The 22,642-nt window shown below is 42.6% G+C and overlaps 1 protein-coding gene across 1 annotated transcript in view; it reads right to left on the bottom strand.

Annotated features, from left to right (window-relative positions):
- Positions 1-22,642, bottom strand: part of ascc3 (activating signal cointegrator 1 complex subunit 3) — a 522,713-nt gene that overhangs the window by 83,810 nt on the left and 416,261 nt on the right. Inside the window, exons 33-35 of the mRNA XM_080192820.1 lie at positions 22,095-22,227; positions 19,272-19,397; positions 23-134 (exon numbers count right to left, since the gene is read on the bottom strand). Of these exons, the coding sequence (XP_080048946.1) occupies positions 23-134; positions 19,272-19,397; positions 22,095-22,227 (371 nt within the window). The remainder of the gene's footprint in view (positions 1-22; positions 135-19,271; positions 19,398-22,094; positions 22,228-22,642) is intronic.

The following is a 22,642-nucleotide window of genomic DNA, read 5'->3' on the forward strand; positions in this document are numbered from 1 at the left end:
AGGTTTATAAAGACAGTTTTACCTCCCCTACTGAAATACAGTAGGAACATTCCAGATCTGCAAGAGACTTCTCCACAAGGTTGGAAAGGTATCTGTTCATGGTGTCATGGTTAATATCATCTAGGTTGTAATAACTGTAGGAAAGATTATATCATAAGAAAGTATTAGAAATCAAAATGCGCTGTTGAATTACGCTCCACCATGTTCAATACAATCCCGACATACAATTTCTTTACTGACTTCAAATTTAAATCAATCCTACTAAAACATTAACCAAACTTTAAGAATATATTTACCTAGTCTGTTACTGTACTTGCACGTACACTAACTGCATCCTTAGAGAGACAAAGGATGAGAAGTGACCTGATAGAGGTGGATAACATGTTGACAGATACTGATCGAGTGGATTCTCAAAGGCTTTTTCCCAGGGCTGAAATGGCTGCCACAAGAGGACACAGGTTTAGGGTGCTGGGGAGTAGGTACAGAGGAGATGTCGGGGTAAGTTTTTCACTCAGAGGATGGTGGGTGCGTGGAATCGGCTGCCGGCAGTGGTGGTGGGGGCAGATTCAATAGGGTCTTTTAAGAGACTTTTGGATAAGTACATGGGACTTTGTAAGATAGAGGGTTAGAGGTAAGCCTAGGAGGTAGGGACATGTTCGGCGCAACTTGTGGGCCGAAGGGTCTGTTTGTGCTGTAGTTTTTCTATGTTCTATTAAAACATTAACCAACCTTTAAGGATATGTTTACCTAGTCTGTTACTGTTCTTGCATGTACACTGGTTAAAATGGTGGAAATTGAGAACACATGTCCTAAGACAGCACAGCATGTGCTTCTAATACCTCAGTGGAATAACAAGCAGTTACATATTGTCTTTGATATCAAATTATATTACTTCAAAGGAAATACTATCTTACACACTTCTAAATAACGAGGGCCAAAACATTAACTTTACGGTAAAGGAGGGCAGCTCCCTTCATTTCTTCAATTTTTATAGAAGTACTTTATATCTTGGTTGCATTATCAGGGATACCTCACGATATTGGCAGCAGATTATATCTGCCCAGCCAGTACCGCAGAGTAAGTGAATTTGCTTTGCTGGGGAAGACTCACAAACACGTTTTTGCTGCAAAGTATGCCATTCGGTTTAAACACGAGCAACTGATTGTCTACACTGTATTCTCCAAGAAGTGATAAATGCATGATAATGGTCAACAATCTCCCCAGTACTAATGAAAATCAGTGATGTGCAAGAGACCAGAATTGCAAGAATGTCAAGATCTCGGTGGGTCTCTACAACAAAGATGACTTATTACATTAGAACCGTCACAGAAAAAAACACCTCAAATCAACATATCCAAAGGATAGACAACTGATGTGAGAGCAGCAGTATATGGTAACTAATCACTTTAAGTTTCAATACCGTCTGGATTCATAACTCAAGGGTTCACAACACTATCAGGAATATGAGTAGCATATTGAGTGGTGGCTGTTTTATTACACATGGGTACAGGCAAAACACCTGAAATTTCCTGTGCAGTGATAACAGTTACTGCCTGAGTATTAATCATTAACTCCTAAACCATCTTTATTAACCACTGAAGCATCAATGATACAAGCTGGTTGAGGATGCTTCCCTTTCTTTGGAATAGTTCCTATGATTTTACTATTTCAGGATGATTAGGAACTCCTTTATCACTGATGGTGAGATGTCTGAATCCATCATCAGCCCAGTATTTATGAGGAGTCTGAATTTCCAGATTAAATAGTTTGGTTTGGTTAACCTGGTCAAAATACAACGTTGCTGTTTGCTAACAAACCATCTGGCTTCTGGATACTGACTGGTATGGTCAGGAAACCGAGGGGAAATTTCCAGACATATCACTCTTTACTATATAGGTTGAACATTTTTCACTTTTTTTTCAATCCTTACATTGGGGCATATCAGAGATTTCTTTAGTGCTGATCTCCATGCTTTCATTTTCTGAAATGGACTTGAACTATTTTATCATAGGCCTTAATGGTTTGCCCAGTTGCTATGGTCAATCTTCTTAATATGGTCTCACACTCCATTTGCAGATGACAGAAAGCTGGGTGGGAGGCTGAGCTCTCCTTTGGGTGAGTACGATGCAAATACCTTTCAGTGATTTGGACAAACTGAATGAGTGGGCAAATGATGGGCACATGCAATATCATTTGGATAAATGTGAGGTTATTTACTTCGATAGCAAAAATGGGAAGGCAGATTATTACCTGAATGGCCATAAATTAGGAGATGGGAATGTGCAGTGAGACCTGGGTGTCCCGCACACCAGTCACTGAAGGTAAGCATGCAGGTGCAGCAGGCAGTAAAAAAGAAAAATGATACTTTGGTCTTCATAGAGAGAGGATTCGCGTATAGGAGCAGGGATGTCATGACACAATTGGAGGGGCCACAGCTGGAATATTGTGTGCAGTTTTGGTCTCCTTACCTGAGGAAGGATGTTCTTGCTCTAGCAGGTGTGTGGAGAGAACTTATCTTTATTGATTCCTGGGATGGCATGACTGACATACAAGCAGGGATTGAGTCGGTTAGAATTGTATTTGCTAGAGTTCAGAAGAATGATGGGGTATCTCATAGAAACCTATAAAATTCTAACAGGGCTGGAGAAGGCAGATGCAAGAAGGATGTTCCTGATGGTGGAGATGTCCAGTGGGGATCACAGTGTGAGGATACAGGATAGACTGTTTAGGACAGAGCTAAGGAGAAATTTCTTCACTCAGAAAGTGGTCAGCCTCTGGAATTCGCTTTCACAGAAAGTAGTTGAGAACAAAACATTGAATGTTTTCAAGAAGCAATTAGATATAGCACTTGAGGCAAAGGGGATCAAAGGAAATGGGGGGGGGGGGCAAAACAATGCCCACATTCCATAAACAAATAAAAAAAACTCCTTCCCAACCATTAGTCTTGACTCACTGAAGCAGTCTCTTTATCATTCTCTCCAAAATTTTAATAACCAAGGAACAAATGTGAAGAAAATATTTTAAAAATGCAGTTATGATGATAATTTTTCCACTGTGTTGTTCACAGCAATATTTTTTAATTCCTGGAGACTCCAGAACAATATGGAGCGTTGACAACCTCACAAGTTGCATAATCTTACATCTAGGCCTAACACCATCACTATGCCTTGTGCCTGGAGTCTAAGTTATCAGTAGTAATCCCAAAATAAAATAGATTCCATGCTTTAGGAGGACCTAAATGCCTCTTAGCATTGGCTGATAGAACATCAAAAGATTCTCCATGGAGATTGGTTAGAGGTGGTGTAAACTAAGATCAAGCAAAAAAAATTCTAGAGAGATGAAAATGGTGAGATTGGATTGCGAGATTGCAAGAAGTTATATTTTTTGGTAAACTATAAATGCAAGGTGATGCATTTCACTAGATCGAACCAGGGCAGGGCTTCACAGAATCACAGAATCCTATATTTGGCCCCTCAAGTCTGCTTCAACCACAACCCTACCCAGGCCTTTTCCCCAAAGTCTTATGCATTTACCCTAGCTAATCCCCCTGACACTAAGGGGCAATTTAGCATGGCTATTCCGTCTAACATGCAGATTTTTGGAATGTGGGAGGAAACCGGAGCACCCAGAGGAAACTCACATAAACACAGAGAGAATGTGCAAACACCACATAGACAGTGACCTAAGCCGGGAATTGAACCTGGATCCCTGATACTGTGAGGCAGCAATGCTAAGCACTATGCCAACGTGCCACCTGTAAGTACTCAGTTAATGGATAGGGCACTGAGAAGATTTATAGAACAAAGAGATCTAGGAGTACAGGCTCATAGCTCCTAAAAGTGGAGTCACAGGTGGACAGAGTAGTGAAGAAGGCATTCGGAACATGTGGTTTCATTGGTCAGAACATTGAATACAGGAGTTGGGACACCTTGTTGAAGTTGTACAAGACATTGGTAAGGCCACACTTGGAATACTGTGTACAATTCTGGTCACTCTATTGTAGAAAAGATATTAAACCAGAAAAGATTTCTTAGGATGTCACCAGGACTTGATGGTTTGCGTTATAAGGAGAGGCTGGATAGACTGGGACATTTTCCCCTGGAACGTAGAGGAGGCTTAGGGGTGATCTTATGGAGGTCTAAAAAATAATGAGGGGCATAGATAGTCAACATCTTTTCCCAAAGGTAGGGGAGTCTAAAAATAGAGGGCATAGGTTTAAGGTGAGAAGGAATAGGTACAAAAGGGTCCTGAGGGACAGTTTTTTCAGAAAAAGGGTGGTGAATGTCTGGAGCGAGCTGCCAAAGGTAGTCATAGAGGTGGGTCTAAACGCTTTTAAAAAACATTTAGACACTTACATGGTTAACATTGGTATTGAGGGATATGGGCCAAATGCAGGGAACTGGAACTAGCTTAATGGTAAAAACTGGGCAGCATGAACAAGTTTAAAGTTTATTTATTTCAAAGTAAAGTTTACTTATTAATCACAAGTAGGCTTACATTAACACTGCAATGAAGCTACTGTGAAAATCCCCGCGTCACCCTACTGTTGCACCTATTCGGGTACATTGAGGGAGAATTTAGCATGGCCAATGCACCTAACCAGCACCTCTTTCAGACTTTGGGCCAAATAGCCTGTTTCCTGCTGTAAACCTCTATGAATCTCTGACTCTATCCTCGGGAATGGAGATAGAGAAGTTGAGGAAGGGAAGAGTCAGAGTTGGTCCATATGAAGTTGATAGAAGGTTGTAGACATGCGAATGCTGGCAGGGAAAATGAAAATAATGTTTTTTTAAATCTGTTAAGTAGTTAAATTATTGCCTGCTGGGTGATATAAAAACATTTTTCTGTTACATGCTGCTTTTCTTTGAATGGTTGAACTTCACACTTGTTCTAGGGAAGTGTGGAACTAGGGACACTCTAATAGGGAATAATCTGCAGGCTCAGCCTGTGAAGATCATTTACCTGTTGTTCTCCAGTTAGCAATAATCTGCCCAGTCCCTTTGGACAGCTGTTTCATTGTGCACCCCAGCAACAGACTAATTGACTTGTCTTATCATTTCCTTTAAATAGACATTTTATTATACACCCTAGTAACAGGAGTAATTGAGTTGTCAGAAGCTTCAATTTAAAAGGCTAGCCTCACAGGGTTCCTCAGCATACGGCTCATAACCTGCATGCAAGCAGGGTTGAATATTTACACTGCTGTTAACAGGTGCTGAGATGTTAAATGATTCTAATAGCTAGGGGCGTACTGAGAGAGCCAGCAGGATAAGAATTATAGCCCTGTTTGAACACAACAATTACTTGTCCCAAGAGACAAGTCAAAATCAGAGGCAGTTTTGTACTAATAGCTGCTAGCACATGGGGTAGACTGGCTGACTTCCATTAGTAGCCTTCTGAGAAACACAGGAACAACTCCCCCCGGTATAATAAACATGTATAATCAAAATTTCAAACATACCTATAAAACCATCAACAGAGTGGTGCCGAGATGACATTATTCTTTTAGATTTAATAGATAAACTTGTAACACATTCAGCGATTGCAAAATCTATTATTTGAAGAATAACTGCGATGGGAGGTATGATGACAGCTAAAACAGGCAAAAGACAACTAAACTACAGAATAAAGTCCAGCCTTGGTGTTTTCCACCGATACAATGTGCAAACGTTCAAAATATTCTTCATGGAGGTAATGAAAGAAAATCAACAGAGATGCCTGAGAGAGGGAAGAAAAGGGGATAATGTGTCAAAGCTTCAAGGCAGTGCAGCACAAATTAGGAAATAGGTCAGTAAGCCCTCATGGTTTCAGCCCCCCCCGCCCACCTTCTCAGTGAGTTCCAGATGTCAACTAAGCCACCGTAGAAAACAGAGAGTGGAGGCAAGGCACACTCTTACAGTTTCAGTTAAGTCTTTAAACATGACATCACTGACAAGGGTCAAAGCAAGATCAACCTGAGCTACGGCAAGGCAAGAGGATAGCAACAAAAGGGGAACAAATCAAAAACGAAAACTTTGAATCTTTCGTTTTATCAGGATTTTAGTGTTCAACACAGGCATTTCATTCCAAATAGAATGGCCATGTTGTGGATAAGTGTCTGACATGGTGCTGAACTAACACAGACCGGGGTCTGGATTGTCAATTTGGTATCGGGAAACGGATGCCTGGATTATTTCTCAGTCCTGATCCCTTGTTGCATCAGTGTTGGTGATGAAGTGCAATTTTCAAATGCAAAAGGCCTAATTAGCTTGGGTCGAATTTGCACCAAGATTGTGGCGTTGAGAGCAACCTGGAGGCAGAACACAAATTAGGGTGGTTCTTTGAAAAGGCAGATGGCTGGATTTGCTGTCTACTAAGGACATGTCACAGGAAGTTGTGTGGACAAGTGTTCACTGGCAGTGTCAAGGTTTACCAATACCTCCCCTGAGGCTTTGAGTTGACAGAAGAGGTCATAGAGAGACAAGAAATTCTTTTTCTGGTATCTGACAGATGAAAGTCACTTCAAGAGAGCAAAATAGCCTGGATGGACATGACTACAGAAAACATCAGTAGCAGCATAACACAGGTGACCAATGTCACAACAGCTTTAATGACTTGCCAGTGTGGGTGACAAGTGGGATCTGAGTGATAGGCCTGTAACTCTCTGCAGCAGTATGCACACAAACTGAACAGAGTGTCCATAGTTCTCCCTAAAATTGTCAGAATAAGTGCCTAGTTGCATCACTGAGACGTCAACCACCCTCACATAAGGGGGGATAATTGGGAAGGGAGCACCACAGGAGTGCAGTAGATCATATCAATGTTATGCTAGAATAGACAAGGGACTCCTGGACAAGGGTATAGGTGTGAATGTTGGGCGAGATATGAATTGGTACATCTATTATGCATCCTGGACTCAAATTGCATGTTGACTTAGAGTTGTGTTGCAGGGTGGGTGATGGTGCAGGGGGCGAGGTAGCAGAGGCGTTGGAGAGAGAAAAAACTAATCTATAACAATTGTGTGAAAGTGGGATCTGTAAAGTAACCTTTGACTTGAAACAGATTTTGAGATTACAGTTAGGTATTGGCTGCACCCAGGAGCACAGATCTTTTGTTAGGGGGACAAAGGAAGAACCATCCAGGGAAAACAAAGAAAAATTATGTGTTCGTAGGCTTAAGTGCAGGCCAGTGGGAGTACAAGTTCAAAGAAAAAGTTCTTCATTAAAAATTGAATGACAAGGAAATGGGAAATAGATACAAAGGATAAGAAAGTGGAAGAAATCACATGATCTAGCTTATTAGCGTTTTACAATGTCTACATTTGACAGGTCTGTGAAATATTTCAAAATAACAGTCAAAACATACTACTTTAATTAGCGAGTCTGTTATACATACAATGAAGTGATGAGATGAATAATTAGGCAATCTCGTTAGAATTAGCACATAATTGGTCATAAAACTGTAACACAATATTACAGATGGGCTTAACACATCTGCACCTGGTTTACAAGTGTAAGCATGGGGCTTTTAATACAACAATAATAAATGGCCCATATGGTGTAGACATCTTCTCCTTTGTATCCTTAATTCATTGTGTGAAACACTTCAAGACATTTTATAAACACAAGTGTTTGAGTACCAGTGTGGATATGGACCAATTCCAATTCAGCCTTAAAGTTGAATAAAATTAATGCAATTTACAAACTCAGAGACTTGAATTTTAATCAGTGAAGTAGGGAACACTTTAGAAATTGGGTGAAAGACTTCCAAAAGACTGGAATTTAGCATTTCAAAGATATTTGAAGAAAAACAGCTTTGATCAAATAACTGTCATTTCGTGTTCTCAATTCAGGGTGGCATGGTGGCACAGTGGCACAGTGGTTAGCATGGCTGCCTCACAGCACCAGGAACTCAGGTTCGATTCCTAGCTTGGGTCACTGTCTATGTGGAGTTTGCACATTCTCCCCATGTCTGCGTGGGTTTCCTCTGGGTGCTCCGGTTTCCTTCCACAGTCCAAAGTTGTGCGAGTTAGGTTGAATGGCCATGATAAATTGCCTCTTAGTGTTAGGGGGATTAGGAGGGCAAATATGTGGGGTTATGGGGATGGGATCTGGGTGGGATTGTTGTCGGTGCGGACTCAATGGGCTAAACGGCCTCCTTCAGCACTGTAGATTCTATGATTTAACAGATTACTCAAGTTGTTTTCACCAGGTCCAGATGAATTGTGACCGGAGGCCAGTATCAAGTAGCATACCACAGAATTCTGTGCTGGCCCCCCCATTGTTCTTCATTTATATAAATTACATAGATAACTATGTTGGGCACAGGATCAATAAATTTACCGATGACACAAAGATTGGCTAGGTGGTTAACAGTGAGGTTGTGCGTCTTGTGTTGCAGGAAGGTATGGAACAAGATGGTCAAATGGGTGGATAAATGGCAGAAGGATGAGAGGTGATACAATTTGGAAGGAGTAATTTGACAAGGAAGTATTAGTATGAAAGTCGGACACTGGGAAGTTCTGCAAAACAAAGAGACCTTAGCATGTTGTCCATAGATCTCTGAAGGGGGAGAGGCAGGTTAATAGGGTGGTGAAAAAGGCAGATGACACACTTTATCAATTGGGGTATAGATTACAAAAACAAAGAGGTCATGATGGAGTTGTATCAAACTTTGGCGAGGCCACAGCAGAAGTAATGTATGCAGTTCTGGTCACCACATTATAGGAAGGATGTGATCGCATGGAAGGAGTGCAGAGGAGATTCACCAGGATGTTGCCTGGGATGGAACATTTAAGTTGGATAGGCTTGGGTTATTTTCTCTGGATGTGGAGATGCCGGCGTTGGACTGGGGTAATCACAGTAAGAAGTCTGACAACATCAGGTTTAAGTCCAACTGATTTATTTGATAGTAAACTCACAAGCTTTCGGGGTTTGTCCCTTCGTCAGGTGAATGGAGAGTTCTGGCCTCAGTCAGAGCATGTAACAGCACAGTTTACAGATTACTGATTAGAATGCGAGTCTTTACAACTAACCTGCTTTTCAAGCCTTAAAGATGCCAACAATGTGAGTGGAAAGAGCATTAAGCACAGCTTAAAGAGATGTGTATTGTCTCCAGGCAAGTCATGGGGGTTACAGATAGGGCAATATGAACCCAAGATCCCTGTTGAGACTGTCCTCATGCATGCGGAACTTGGCTATCAGTCTCTGCTCAGCGACTCTGCGTTGTCGTGGGGTTACATTCAATCTGTAGGAACTGTTCAGAGTCTCGGAAGAATCTTTTAGCGTTTTGGAAGGTGACCACCATTGCTTCTACTATTTTCAGTGCCACTTCCTTAAATACTCTGGATATAGATTATCTGTTTACTCTGTGCTTCTACACTCTCAGGCCACTAGTTCTGCTCTCTCTCCCCCTTTCTGTTTCTGAGTTTATGTTTGAAGATTTCAATGATGGTGAGTAGGCTTTAAGAACATAAGAAATAGGAGCTGGAGTAGGCCATCTAGCCCTTTGAGCCTGCCCCGCCATGCAATAAGATTGTGGCTGATCTGAAGTAGATCAGTTCCACTTTCCTGCTTTCTCCCCATAACCCTTAATTCCCTTGTCTGTCAAAAACCTATCTACCCGTGACTTAAATATATTTAGCGAGGTAGCCTCCACCACTTCAACAGGCAGAGAATTCCAGAGATTCACCACCCTTTGAGTGAAGAAGTTCCTCCTCAACTCCAATCTAAATGGCCCCCCCTTATCTTGAGGCTGTGCCCTCTAGTCCTGCTATGGATGGTAGGAGTTGATGGCCTGAATGCGATTACTGTCACTGGAGAGGTAGTGCTTGATAGACTAATGGAACTGATGGTGGGCAAGTCCCCAGGACCGGATGGAATGCATTCCAGGGTTCTGAAGGAAATGGCAGAGGTGATTGTGGAAGCCTTAGTGATTATTTACCAAAATTCAGTAGATTCCGGGGAAGTGCCGGAAGATTGGAAAACGGCTAATGTTACACTGCTGTTTAAAAAAAGTAGCAGACAAAAGGCAGGGAATTATAGGCCAGTTAGTTTAACGTCTGTAGTTGAAAAAATGCTTGAATCCGTCATCAAAGAAGAAATAGCGAGGCACCTAGAAAGGAATGGTTTGATAGAGCAGACGCAGCACGGATTCGTTAAGGGGAAGTTGTGTTTAACGAATTTATTGGATTTCTATGAGGATGTGACTAGTGCGGTAGACAGAGGGGAACCGGTGGATGTGGCGTTTCTAGATTTTCAAAAGGCGTTTCATAAGGTGCCTCACAAAAGGTTGCTTCAGAAGGTTAGGGTGCACGGAGTTGGGGGTAAGGTGTTAGCGTGGACAGAGGATTGGTTGTCTAATAGGAGGCAGAGAGTTGGTATCAATGGGTACTATTCTGATTGGCGGTTGGTGACTAGTGGAGTGCCGCAGGGATCGGTGCTGGGGCCTCAGCTATTTACCATTTATATAGATGATCTGGAGGAGGGGGCTGAGTGTAGGGTGACAAAATTTGCTGATGACACGAAGATGAGTGGAAAAGCAAATTGCGCGGAGGGTGTGGAAAGTCTGCAGAGGAGTCAGGAGTTGAGTTGCTGGTCTATGATATCCCCTAGGGTGTTGACAGAGGGGATTCAATGATGGTAGTAATGCCATTGAATGTCAAAGGGAGATGGTTAGATTCTCTCTTGTCAGAGGCAGCCATTGCCCAGCACGTGTGACAAATGTTACTTGCCACTGATCAGCCCAAGCCTGTATGCTGTATGCTGAAACCTGGTGTTGTCAGACTTCTTACTGCTGTTCAGGTCAGGTTGATTATGGACATGGCATATTTCAGTATCTGAAGAGTCGTGAATTGTGTTGAATGTGGTGCAAACATAGTGAACATCCCACTTTTGATCTTACGTTGGGGGAAGATCACTGATGAAGCAACCGAAGTTAACATAGAATCCCAACAGTGCAGTAGGAGGACATTCATCCTAGTAAGCCTGCACTGACAATAAACACACCTAGGCCCTATCGCCATAACTTCACATATTTACCCTTCTAGTCCCCATGACACTAAGGGCAATTTAGCATGGCCAATTCACCTAACCTGCACATCTTTGGAATGTGGGAGGAAATCGGAGCACCTGGAAGAAGCCCACGCAGGCACAGGAGAATGTGCAACCTCCACACAGACAGTGACCTGAGACTGGAATTGAACCCGGGTCCCTGGAGCTGAGAGACAGCAGTGCTAACCACTGTGCCACCCGTATCACCCAATATTTACATAGAGATAGATTAAACTGTGCTTTTGTGTTAGAAGATGTATGTTTGTAATGCATAATTCTGAAAATAAATATAAAAGTAAATAAAGAACGATTCCACTTCCATCCTTCACCAACTGACTTTTTGGAACAGTGCAATGGATCTGTGGTTGGAAGCTCAGCTTGGGGTCACCAAGATTGCGAACAGCTTGGTACGGCCTCAGACAATTGCCAGGCAAAGGGACAGAATCAATGAAAAGGGTGTGGAATTTGTGATAAGAAACAAAGACAATGGCTTCTGTCTTCACAAAATTTAACTGACAGAAATTTCTGCTCATCCAATACTGGACGACAGGCAAGCAGTTAAGAGAATTTAGAGGCAGAGAGGTCAAGGAAGGTGGAGGGGAGGTCAAAGTGGTTATTGTCAGTGTACATGTGGAAACTGATGCCATGATTCTAGATGATGTTGCTGGGGGGGCAATAAGTAGATGACAAAAATAAAGAGCCAAAGAGAGATTTTTGGGGGATGCCAAAGCTAACAGCACCAGAATCAGAAGAGAATCCAGTTTAGGAGGTTCTCCTGTTGTCACAGGATCAATAAGAATGAAATAGTTGGATGATCCTGAGTGGTGTTAGAACAGAATTTTGAAATAACTGTGTCAAATGTTGCGGGCAGGTTGAGGATAAAGAGAAGGGATAGGCGACCTTTATCACAATTAACTTGGATGTAATTTGTGACATTGGTCAGACCATCTTGATAGCCTGATGGAGACAGAAACTTGACTGGAGCAATTGAAAAAGAAGTCCTGAGAAAAATTAGTATGGATTTGGAAGATGACAACATGTTCAGGATTTTGAAGAAAGGGAAGTTTGAGACTGGGCAAATATGGAGGAGACAAAGGTTGGTCTAACGAGGCAGGAGAGAGATGATGACAGATTAGCAGTTCTCTCCCCTCAGGCAAGACATTCTTCTCCTTCTACTGTCAACTAGCATAGGAGCTAGGAAGAAAAGTTGAGTGGAGAACAGCTTAGCAGAAATTTATTCCAGAGAACAAGAGGTGGAAGATAAACTAGAGAAAGATGCAACTTCTGTGAACTATTATTGTATGATAGGACTAACACGCCAGAGATAGGACGTCATGAGCTAATTTTCTTCAGCTGAAATATTAAAACTACATGTCAAGCCCTGTCAATGGAACAGAAGCACCAACATAAAGGTTCAAATACAATCATCTTAAGAATAAAGATCGGAAAATTACATTGCTCAGACCTATAAAAAAAAAAGTCAATCCTTATCGACAATTAAGCAAAAAATTACAACAAATGCAACTTCATAGCATAGGGCGGCATGGCAACACAGTGCTGCCTGACAGCACCAGGAGCCTGGGTTTGATTCCCAGTTTGGGTCACTGTCTATATGGAGACTGCATGTTCTCCCGGTGTCTGCATGGGTTTCCTCCAGGAGCTCCGGTTTCCTCCCACAGTCCGAAAGACATGCTGGTTAAGTGCATTGGCCATGCTAAATTCTCCCTCAGTGTGTCTGAGCAGGCGGCGGAGTGTGGCGGCTAGGGGATTTTCACAGTAATTTTATTATAGCGTTAATGTAAGCTTACTAATGACACTAATAAATAAACTTTAAACTTTTGGAAGTTTTAATTTTGTAAATTAAGGTAAGTTTTTCTTGTTTAACTTGTAATCCTTGAATACTATAATAGTATTGGGCCAGGTCAAGTTAATCTACTGGAGATCTGTTTATAAACCAATTTAAGAATGAAATTAGAAAACACTTGTAACACACAAAGGTTGGTGCAAGTTTGTAATGTTCTGCTGCTAGATCAACTGTTAACTTGAAATTTGATGTTGACATGTTTTTATTAACCAAAGCTTTAAAGAATATGGGGAAAGGCAAGTAATATGCAATTAGGCTACAGGTCATTCATTGAATAGTGAAGACGGGTCTAGGGCTAAATTGTCTACTCAAGTTCCTATGTTTCTAACACAACACTGCCCACATTTTATAGCATTTGCTTTCAAAACAATGCAATTAAAAGATTTCGTATACAAGGGAAGACCTAGTCAATAGGAATTTCCTTTAAAGTAATGAGTAGAATTTTGCTTACAGCAGGTAATATTTTTCCAGCATCTCCCATCTGGAATCCATTCATTGTGCAACTGCAAACCATATGTAGAAGTACTTTATTCCCTCCCCCACAAAATGCCAAGTATTTTTCGGGTTAGCATTTATATTGTGCTTTGGCTGCCTGGATCTCTCACAGTTAAGGTCGCCGGCAATCAGGAGGACAGATGAAGTGAAAACCATAAGTTTTAAAAACAGTGACAAAGAAGACTGGTTTTCCTCTGGGTCGTAGCCTGCTCACTGCTACTGCTCTTATTGTGACTTCTAAAAACGTGTTCAAACGAACCACAACTTGCAGACTTAGGACGGTGACCAGAAAACAAAACTGATACACTGCCAAAGAAAGAATCATTAGGAAAAGTGACCAGAAGCTTGGTCACTGGGTAGATTTTAAGGAATGTTTTAACGGAGGAGTTGGAGTGGCTTAGGGAGGGAAAAGTTTAGTGCCAAGATAACTGAGGAGTGTAGAGTTCTTTGGGCATTGCAGGGCTGAAGAAAGATGCCGAGATAGAGAGTGAGATGGGGGGGGTGGGGGGGGGGACCATGCAGGGCAGTGATATGTAGGTATGTGTTTCTTGATTACATCATATAGTCAGTGACTTCACCAATATCCATCACTACAATTACATGCTTAGTGCAGAATTTGTCATGCCAGTCAATGTCTGTGCTTCCCCTCCGCCACCAGTTCATGGGGAAATCAGGGAAAACTTGAAACTAAATCTAGAGGCAGCATTATGTAAAAGCAAATTATTGCAGATGCCGGAATCTGAAACCAAAAGAGAAAATGCTGGAAAATCTCAGCAGGTCTGGCAGCATCTGTAAGGAGAGAAAAGAGCTGATTTTTTGAGTCCAGATGACCATTTGTCAAATCGGTTCTGCAACCTGAGAAGAGACTGGCTTTGACAGATGCTGCCATACCTACTGAGATTTTCCAGCATTTTCTCTTTTGGCTAGAGACAGCATTCTTGGATTGCTCAACTTAAAAGTTGGCCTAATCCATAAAACCTCCTTTGTTTTTAAAAATCTCCTGCGTCTTTTGTCTTGCTGTGAAAGAAGTTCTATTAACCACACTCCAGGTTAATCTGAAAACTGAAACATGGCCAAGTCAGTCCTGAGCCAACATTCTACATAATACCACCGGCTCTCTTTTTCAGTGGGTTGTGAATTAATCCACCCTGGGAGATTGGAATCAAAGGTTAGCAGACAGAATAGAAACAGGACAATGGGCTGCCTTTAAAGAGAAGGTGAGGAGGAGGTGATTAGGGTAGAGTCACGGTACATTCTCTGAGGGGGAAAAGTAGTCACCAAATCTAGAGCTCCCTAGATGACAAAACGGAGACAGCAAGGTGAAGCAGATAAAGAGTGTGTAGGATTAACATGAGGTTGATAATGCACATGTGAAGCAGGCTCAGTTCATAGGGAAAGTAAAAACGGAAATATAAGTGGCAAAAAATGAGAAGGAACATGAGAAGAGACTGGCAGCTAATATTAAATGTAATCCAAACTTTTCTACAGGCATATAAATAATAAAATGGTAATATGACGATGGATGGGGCCAGAGACCAAAAAGGAGATTTATGCTTGGAGCCTAAGCGTGCGGTTGACATACTAATTAAGTATGTTGCATCTATCTTTACCAAGGAACAAGATGTTGCCAACATTATGGTGAAAGTTAAGGTAGTTGAGACACTGGATGGGCTAAAAATGAATCAAGTTAAGGCATTAGAAAGAATATTCAAGCAGTGGTTGGTTGCAGGACTGCTTGGCAACAGTGGCATTTTTGGGGTAGAGATGGGAGGAGAAGAAAAAGTGACTGTTACATTTTCTAATGATGTGCCAACTGGTGTAAATCAATGCGAGCAGCCAGGATAAATTTCCCAGTTCATGGGCAGCATGGTGGCACAGTGATTAGCGCTACTGCCAGGGACCAGGTTCAATTCCAGTCTTGGGTGACTGTGTGCAGTTTGCATGTTCTCTGTGTCAGCATGGGTTTCTTCCGGCACTTCAGTTTCTTCCCACAGCTCAAAGATGTGCAGGTTGGGTGGATAGGCCATGCTAAATTGCCCCTTAATGTCCCAGGATGTGCAGATTAGGTGGAATGGCCATGGTAAATTGCCTCTAAGAGTCCCAAGATATGTAGGTTAGACGGGTTATGGGGTGAATTCTGGTAGATATGGGGACAGGGCGTGGGTGCGATGCTCTGCCAGAGAGTTGGTGCAGATTTGATGGGCCTTTTGCACTGTAGGGATTTTATGATTCACTCTCCTGCTCTTTTGCTTTCACTCCAAATTGCCTGAAGATCTGAGCTCTTTGTCTGGTTCCTTCTGCAGGTCCTAGCTCTGCTATTGTAAAATGTTGTGCAGAAGACAGGAACTACAACTACCCTGGTGACCCTGACTAGTACTCTGGGAAGCCTCCAGATCTGTCCAGGTACCTGAAATGCACCATCAGCATATTGATATCCTGTTAAAGCACAAATCTGGGATGAGTTGGAATTCACTGCAGTACCTTTGGGGTTTCTCACAGGTGTAATGAACCAAGTTGTCTACTGGCCATCCCTGAAATCCATTTCCAGGTGTGAAGCACTCAGGGACTGCTGCAGCAATTGTCATCTGTACAGATCTAGTTACTGCATTATACAAAGGTTGTGATTGCATTACAGAGGCTCCAGTGGAGATTCATGGGGATGATGGAATGGAGAATGCAAGTTATGAGGAAAGATTGGATAGATTGGGGTTATTTTCTTTGGAACAGAAGTTGAGGATATATTTAACTGCTATATAAAATTATAAGGGACTTCAATAAAGTGAATTGGAAGTGGCTGGATTCCTTAGCCAAAAAGACAATAACCAGGGGGCATATATTTGAAATAATTGGTAAAAGGATTAGAGGGGAGTCAAAATGATTTTTTTCACTCAGAGGTTGGTAGGGACCTGGAACTTATTGCCTGAAAGGATGATAGAGGCATGCTCATTGTATTTAAAAAGTATTTGGGTATGAACTCAATGTGCAGTAAGTTACAGGGCCATTGGCCCTGGAAAGTGTGATGAGGCTGGATAGGTATTTTCTATTGATGAAGTGGGGGCCTCTTTGGTGTCACTGGGAAAAAGCATCATGGCTGCTGCCTGGGAATCTTCTGCACATCTTTCTGTGATTGCACACCAGTTGCACATTAACGGAGTGGGAGCCCTTCAATTGACAGATAATCCGGATCATTCTATGAGGTTCTGCATTGTCATGTGTGTGCGGACAATGATGGCCGCTACCTGTGGAAAGCAACCAATTACACAAAGCCAGGTGCCTACTCACTGTGGCTGGCATCGGCAGTAAAGTTGACATAATCACTGGCCCTAGCAAACAACCTATCAATCACTTGTCTTATGCACTTGCACCCTGCCCTCTGGGAGATCCTAGATATAAAGAACAAAGAAAATTACAGCACAGGAACAGGCCCTTCAGCCCTCCAACCCTGCACCGACCATGCTGCCCGACTGAATTAAACCCCCCTAACCTTTCCGGGGACTATATCCCTCTGTTCCTATCCTATTCATGTATTTGTCCAGACACCCCTTAAAACTCACTATTGTATCTGCTTCCACTACTTCCCCCTATCAGCAAGTTCCAGACACCTATGTGTCAAAAAACTTGCCTTGTATCTGTGGCAAAACCCAGAGGTGACTTTGACACAAATTGCTGAAGTGTGGCCTCCAGGTCTGGGAGACTGAAGGTATCTGACACTACTTGACATAACATCCTGAGCTGCCTGAGACAACGGTGCTCAGACATGTTCAGCAGCTGATCCTCTGCCTTTAGAAAAGCTACAGACCTCCGCTTTCCTCCACAGATGCTGCCTAACCCACTCAGTATTTTCAGCATTTTCTGGTTTTACCTTTGCCTACAGATCCTGCTTTATGAGTAGTGCCCCAGTGAGTTGCACATCTGTGTGGCCCCCTTGCTCCTCCTGCAGTACTATTCTTAGCTATCTTGGTACTCACCTCAGGTCCATTCTAAGGTGGCAAAAGTACACCCATCTGCATGTAACAGAACAAACATCCAAAGTGTAGAATGTAGCCGATTGTACAAAGTAACCTCTTAAACTTTTTCCACCAGCGGTGAGAAAGTTGCTATGAATAGTTATTGACAGAAATTGCTTCACCCTTTCAATTGCCACTGTATATTTGTTTTGGTTTCACATGCAAGTTTTACGAAAACTGAAAAAACCTTTGGCATTCATGTTAAAGTGAAAACAATGGGCCTGATTTTTACCATTTTCATCCTAAGTGCTGAATCTGGGTGTTATTCAGATCCGACCTGGAAATCTGTTTACAGGCGTCCCCTATGCACTCAGGCTGAAATAGAAATGCGGGTCCCATTTGCGCTGTGGGCGGGGCTTAGCATGCCTGAAACGATCAAAGTTCTAAACTTCGCACGCGCAGTTGGAAAAAAATTTGGAAAAACTCGTCCGTGTCAGATCGCTCCCGGGCTGCGCAAAGCGGCCCGAGCCGGATAAAGCGGGAGCAATGGCTCCCACAGACATCACTGTCCCCCATATCAACCCCCCCGCTACCCAGACCGATCGTGACTTCCTACCCCCTCCCCCCCAACCAATCGCCCGCGGAGTGGCAGCGGACCCCTCTACCGCCGCCCCCCCACCACCAGACAACAATCAGCCCTCCCCCCCAACAACTAGACAACAATCAGCCCTCCCCCCCATAACCAGACAACGATCATCCCTCCCACCCCCACAACCAGACAACGATCATCCCTCTCCCCCCACAACCAGAAAACAATTAGCCCTGCCCCCCCCACAACCAGACAACGATCATCCCTCTCCCCCCACAACCAGAAAACAATGAGCCCTGCCCCCCCACAACTAGACAACGATCAGGCCTCTCCTCCGCCACCAGGCAACGATCAGCTCTCCCCCAACCACCACAGAATGATTGGCCCCACCCCCCTCACCAGAGATACATGTGGCCTGCTTCTTCCTTCTCCCCGCCAAAACCAGACAATGATCTGACCTCCCTCCTCCCCTCCACCACTGATCTGAGTCAGACAGACGTTGGAGGCTCTGAACTTACTCTTCAGCAACTGGAGCACCCAATTCAGACTTTTATTCAGCAAGTCCATTTTGGCACGATTCCGGATCGGCGAACGCAATGGTAAAGGGGGAAATGTTGATGAAGTTGGGCAGTTCATTAATTCAATTTAAATACATGCAAATGCATTTAAATCGCCATTGCGCCCATTTCAGGCGTGAATTGGATTGCCGCCATTCCTGGGTTTTGGTCAAGTGGCCAACTGCTCGGACACTGATTGCATTAATGGCCTCACACCCAATTTTACCACGTTTTCGCACCTGTATAGGGACCACTGTGTCACTATGAGTGATTAAGCAATTAGAAATTGAGAACACAACTCTCTTGAGGGGATTGTGTGCAGATATCCATATGTGCTGGTGTCAAACATGGAAGTCAACAAGTTAGGGGCTGTCATTTTGCAGGTTTTAATAACTCATGCTCATCTACATGAAAATTCAGCCCAAAGTCTTTTAGATATACCATCAGACATGATATTTCCTCAGTGAACTGTGAAAAGCTTCATTCTCTTCAACACTCTTTTAGTAGCTAGCCAACCTTGATCTGATCTTGTTTTGTATGTTGTTAGAAACATGTTCGCTCTCACCCCCAAAGTTTGCAGTTATCTGACAGACAGTACTGTCTAACAGAATTCAGAGTGCAGCTCAAGGAGTTAAATTTAGCATGCATCATCTTGCTAAAATGTTGTAGGATATGATACTGGTATCAAGTTAGAAATGGTGATTTAAAAACTATGCAACTTGGTAGGTAAATGCAGCAAGCAAATCTGCCCAGTCTGAAGCAGTTACGCAACAGGACATCACCACTGACCTGGGATTCATGATAAGACGTCGGAAAAAGTAGGTCCAGGTAATGTAATCCATGGCATCTTGCTTGGATGAGATAGTTCCAGCAGAAATCTCAGCATTCATGTGGTCAGAAAGCACTTCCAACAAACTGCAATGTGTGAAATACAAATGAGCAATGTCACCCTTAAATATCTTATAATGTTGAGCAGTTTTATGTTCTCAACTGATTCATTTAATTTGGTGAAAGAGAATGCCCTGGAATGGGATGAACAGTGTGCTGAATTCTGCCTGGTGACAAGTCCATGTGACCTGGTTGCCATGGAGACAGGCGCTCAAGGCTAATTCAAAGTTAGGTGCAAGACTGTAACACCTAGCCACAAAGGAAAAGCAGCTGGTCTTACTGCTGCAAACTCACAGCCCCTCAAAGTCAGAGAAACACAAAGGATTTGGTGGGACAGACAGTACACCTATGCCAAGCAGAAAAGGACTGCTTTGGGCAAACAACCCAGTGAATAGTTGGTGAGGCTGGAAGATCATGATGTAGAGATGCTGGCGTTGGACTGGGGTAAACACAGTAAGAAGTCTCAACACCAGGTTAGAGTCCAACCAGTTCATTTGATAGTAATCTCACAAGCTTTAGGAAATGGTGTTCCTTCGTCAGGTGTGTGGAAGGTTCTGATCAGAGAAGGGCATATAAAGTCACACACAGTTTACAGAATACTGATTAGAATGCAAGTCTTTACAGCTAACCTGCTATTCAAGTCTTAAAGATGCAGACATGTGAGTGGAGATAGCATTAGCACAGGTTAAAGAGATGTGTATTGTCTCCAGACAGGACAGTAAGTGAAATTTTACAGGCCCAGGCAAGTCATGGGGGTTACAGATAGTGCGACATATCCCCAGAAAGCGATGGAGGCAAGGTCATTGAATATTTTAGAGGCTGAGATAGATAGATTCTTGACGGAGTCAAAGAGTGAAGTAGATAGGAAGGAAAATGGAGTTGAGGCCACAATCATATCAGCCATGATGATATCGAATGGTAGAACAGGTTAACTGGTCTGAACTACCTACTCCTAATTCAGGTGGGGAGATGGTGGTGCAGTGGTAACGTCATATGACATGTAATTCAGATGCCCAGGCTAATCCTCTGGAAACATGAGTTCTATCCCACCACAATGGCTGATGGAATTTAAAGTCAATTAATAAAGTTTCAAATCGAAAACTAGACTTAGTAATAGTGACTGAGCAACCTTCATTGATTTTCATAAAACCTCATCTGGTTCACTGCTGTGTTTTAGAACATAGAACATAACAGCGCAGAACAGGCCCTTCGGCCCATGATGTTGCGCCGACCAATTAAAAAAGCAATGACCCTCTAACCTAAACCAATCCCTTTCCATCCATAAACCTATCCACGGATCTCTTAAACGCCCCCAAACTAGGCGCATCTACAACTGCAGCAGGCAGGGCATTCCAATCCCTCACTACCCTCTGGGTAAAGAACCTACCTCTGACATCCGTCCTATATCTACCACCCCTTAATTTAAAGCTATGCCCCCTCGTGCTAGCTTTCTCCATCCGAGGAAAAAGGCTAGGGAAGGAAATCTGCTATCTTTACCTGGTTGGCTTACACGCAGATCAACAGTAATATGGTTGAATCTTAATTGTCCTTTAGGGAGGAAACCTGCTATTCTTATCTGGGTTAGCCTAAAATGACTGTTAACCCATAATAATATGTTTAATTCTTAACTGCCCTCTCAAATGGGGCAGCACGGTGGCATAGTGGCACTGCTGCCTCACAGCATCAGAGATCTGGGTTCCATTCCTAGCTTGGGTCACTGACTATGCAGAATCTGCACGTTCTCCCCATAAATGCGCAAGTTTCCTTCGAGTGCTCTGGTTTTCTCCCACGGTCTGAAAGACGTGCTGGTTAGCTGCATTGGCTGTGCTAAATTCTCCCTCAGTGTACCCAAACAGGTGCCGGAGTTAATTGACTTTGGGGTTTTCACAGTAACTTCATTGCAATGTTAACGTAAGCCTACTTCTGACTAATAAATAAACGTAAATCTAGTAATTCGCTCAGTTCAAGGGCAATTGCAGATGGGCAAATGTTGGCCATGCCACATCCTATAAAATAATAAGTGCATTTGCATTACTATAAGTATGTTCGTATTACTTCACACATGTATAATTGTAGCTTTGATGATTGCTTTCTCTGGTATAGGAGCCAATTTGATTTTGAAGGAAGAAAGTGACCACAGTCCTTTAACCCCAGGATGTGGCTTTTAAATTAAAAACAAACTGATGGGACAGAAAACTCTTTGCTAAATGTAACTGGCCTGAGCGAACAGAACTTTGCTAATATCAACCCAGTTTTTTGTTGCCAACCTTCACAAATTGATAATCTCCCTCAGACGTCATAGGGAATGGTTGGTGTAGAGAATGAAATATAAGTATGCCCTTTTTAGTTGGGTTCACAGCATATTGTTTGGTCAGGTTGAGAGAGCTTTCATCTTCATCTGGTCTGTTTTACTTCAACTGTTTCACACAGCCGCAGAGACAGAGGGCGGGATTTTCTGGCAACTCTCGCCCAAAAACTAGAAATCCCTGCACGAGGTCAATGGACCTTTGTATGGCCCGCCTTCCGCCCACTACGATTCCCATGGCGGGTGGCATGGGAAAATTCTGCACAGAGAGTGGGAAAGAATTCCATTCTGCAGCACTGATATCCCTCAGGGAAACAATCAAGTATAAAAAGGCTGATCACATAATTACTGATCAAACAATGGAAAATAAAAAAAAGTCCTGTGTTCATATGCACACTAATTACCTTAATAAAACTCACCTTGATTCAACAGGGAAAGGTTCATATAGAAACTTCTTGTAGAAGTCTTTTTTAATATCATGGACTAATATTACAGCTTTGCCCTGGTCATCAAACTGAGGCCTGCCTGCACGTCCCATCATCTGTAGAACATCTGAAGATTTAAAAAAAATTATAAAAATTAAGTTTGAAAACTATTTATAATTTTTAAAATATCTTTACATGTAGTTAGGTACCAGATTGCATGATAATTTTAGAAGAGGAAGGTCATTTGTCCATCCTGAGTCCTCCATTTAGAAAGGTTCTAACATTTGTCTGCTGTAGAACTGAATTGTTTCTTATATTGTTGCAGTACTTATTCCTTGGCTTATTGCTCAGGTCAAAGGTTTATGGATTAAAGCCCTAACTTAAGGAATTTAGCACGTATCCCAGGTTGACAAGAGTGATGTATTCAGGGGATGCTGCAATGCTGGAGATGCTGTCTTTCAGACGAGATGCTAACCCAAAAAGGCCCATCTTCCATCTCAAATGGACATAAAAAACTTAACATCACAATGAAGAGCAGCAGA

Source organism: Carcharhinus amblyrhynchos, chromosome 7 (assembly GCF_965287045.1).
Source record: "Carcharhinus amblyrhynchos chromosome 7, sCarAmb.v2.hapA, whole genome shotgun sequence".
NCBI lineage: Eukaryota > Metazoa > Chordata > Chondrichthyes > Carcharhiniformes > Carcharhinidae > Carcharhinus > Carcharhinus amblyrhynchos.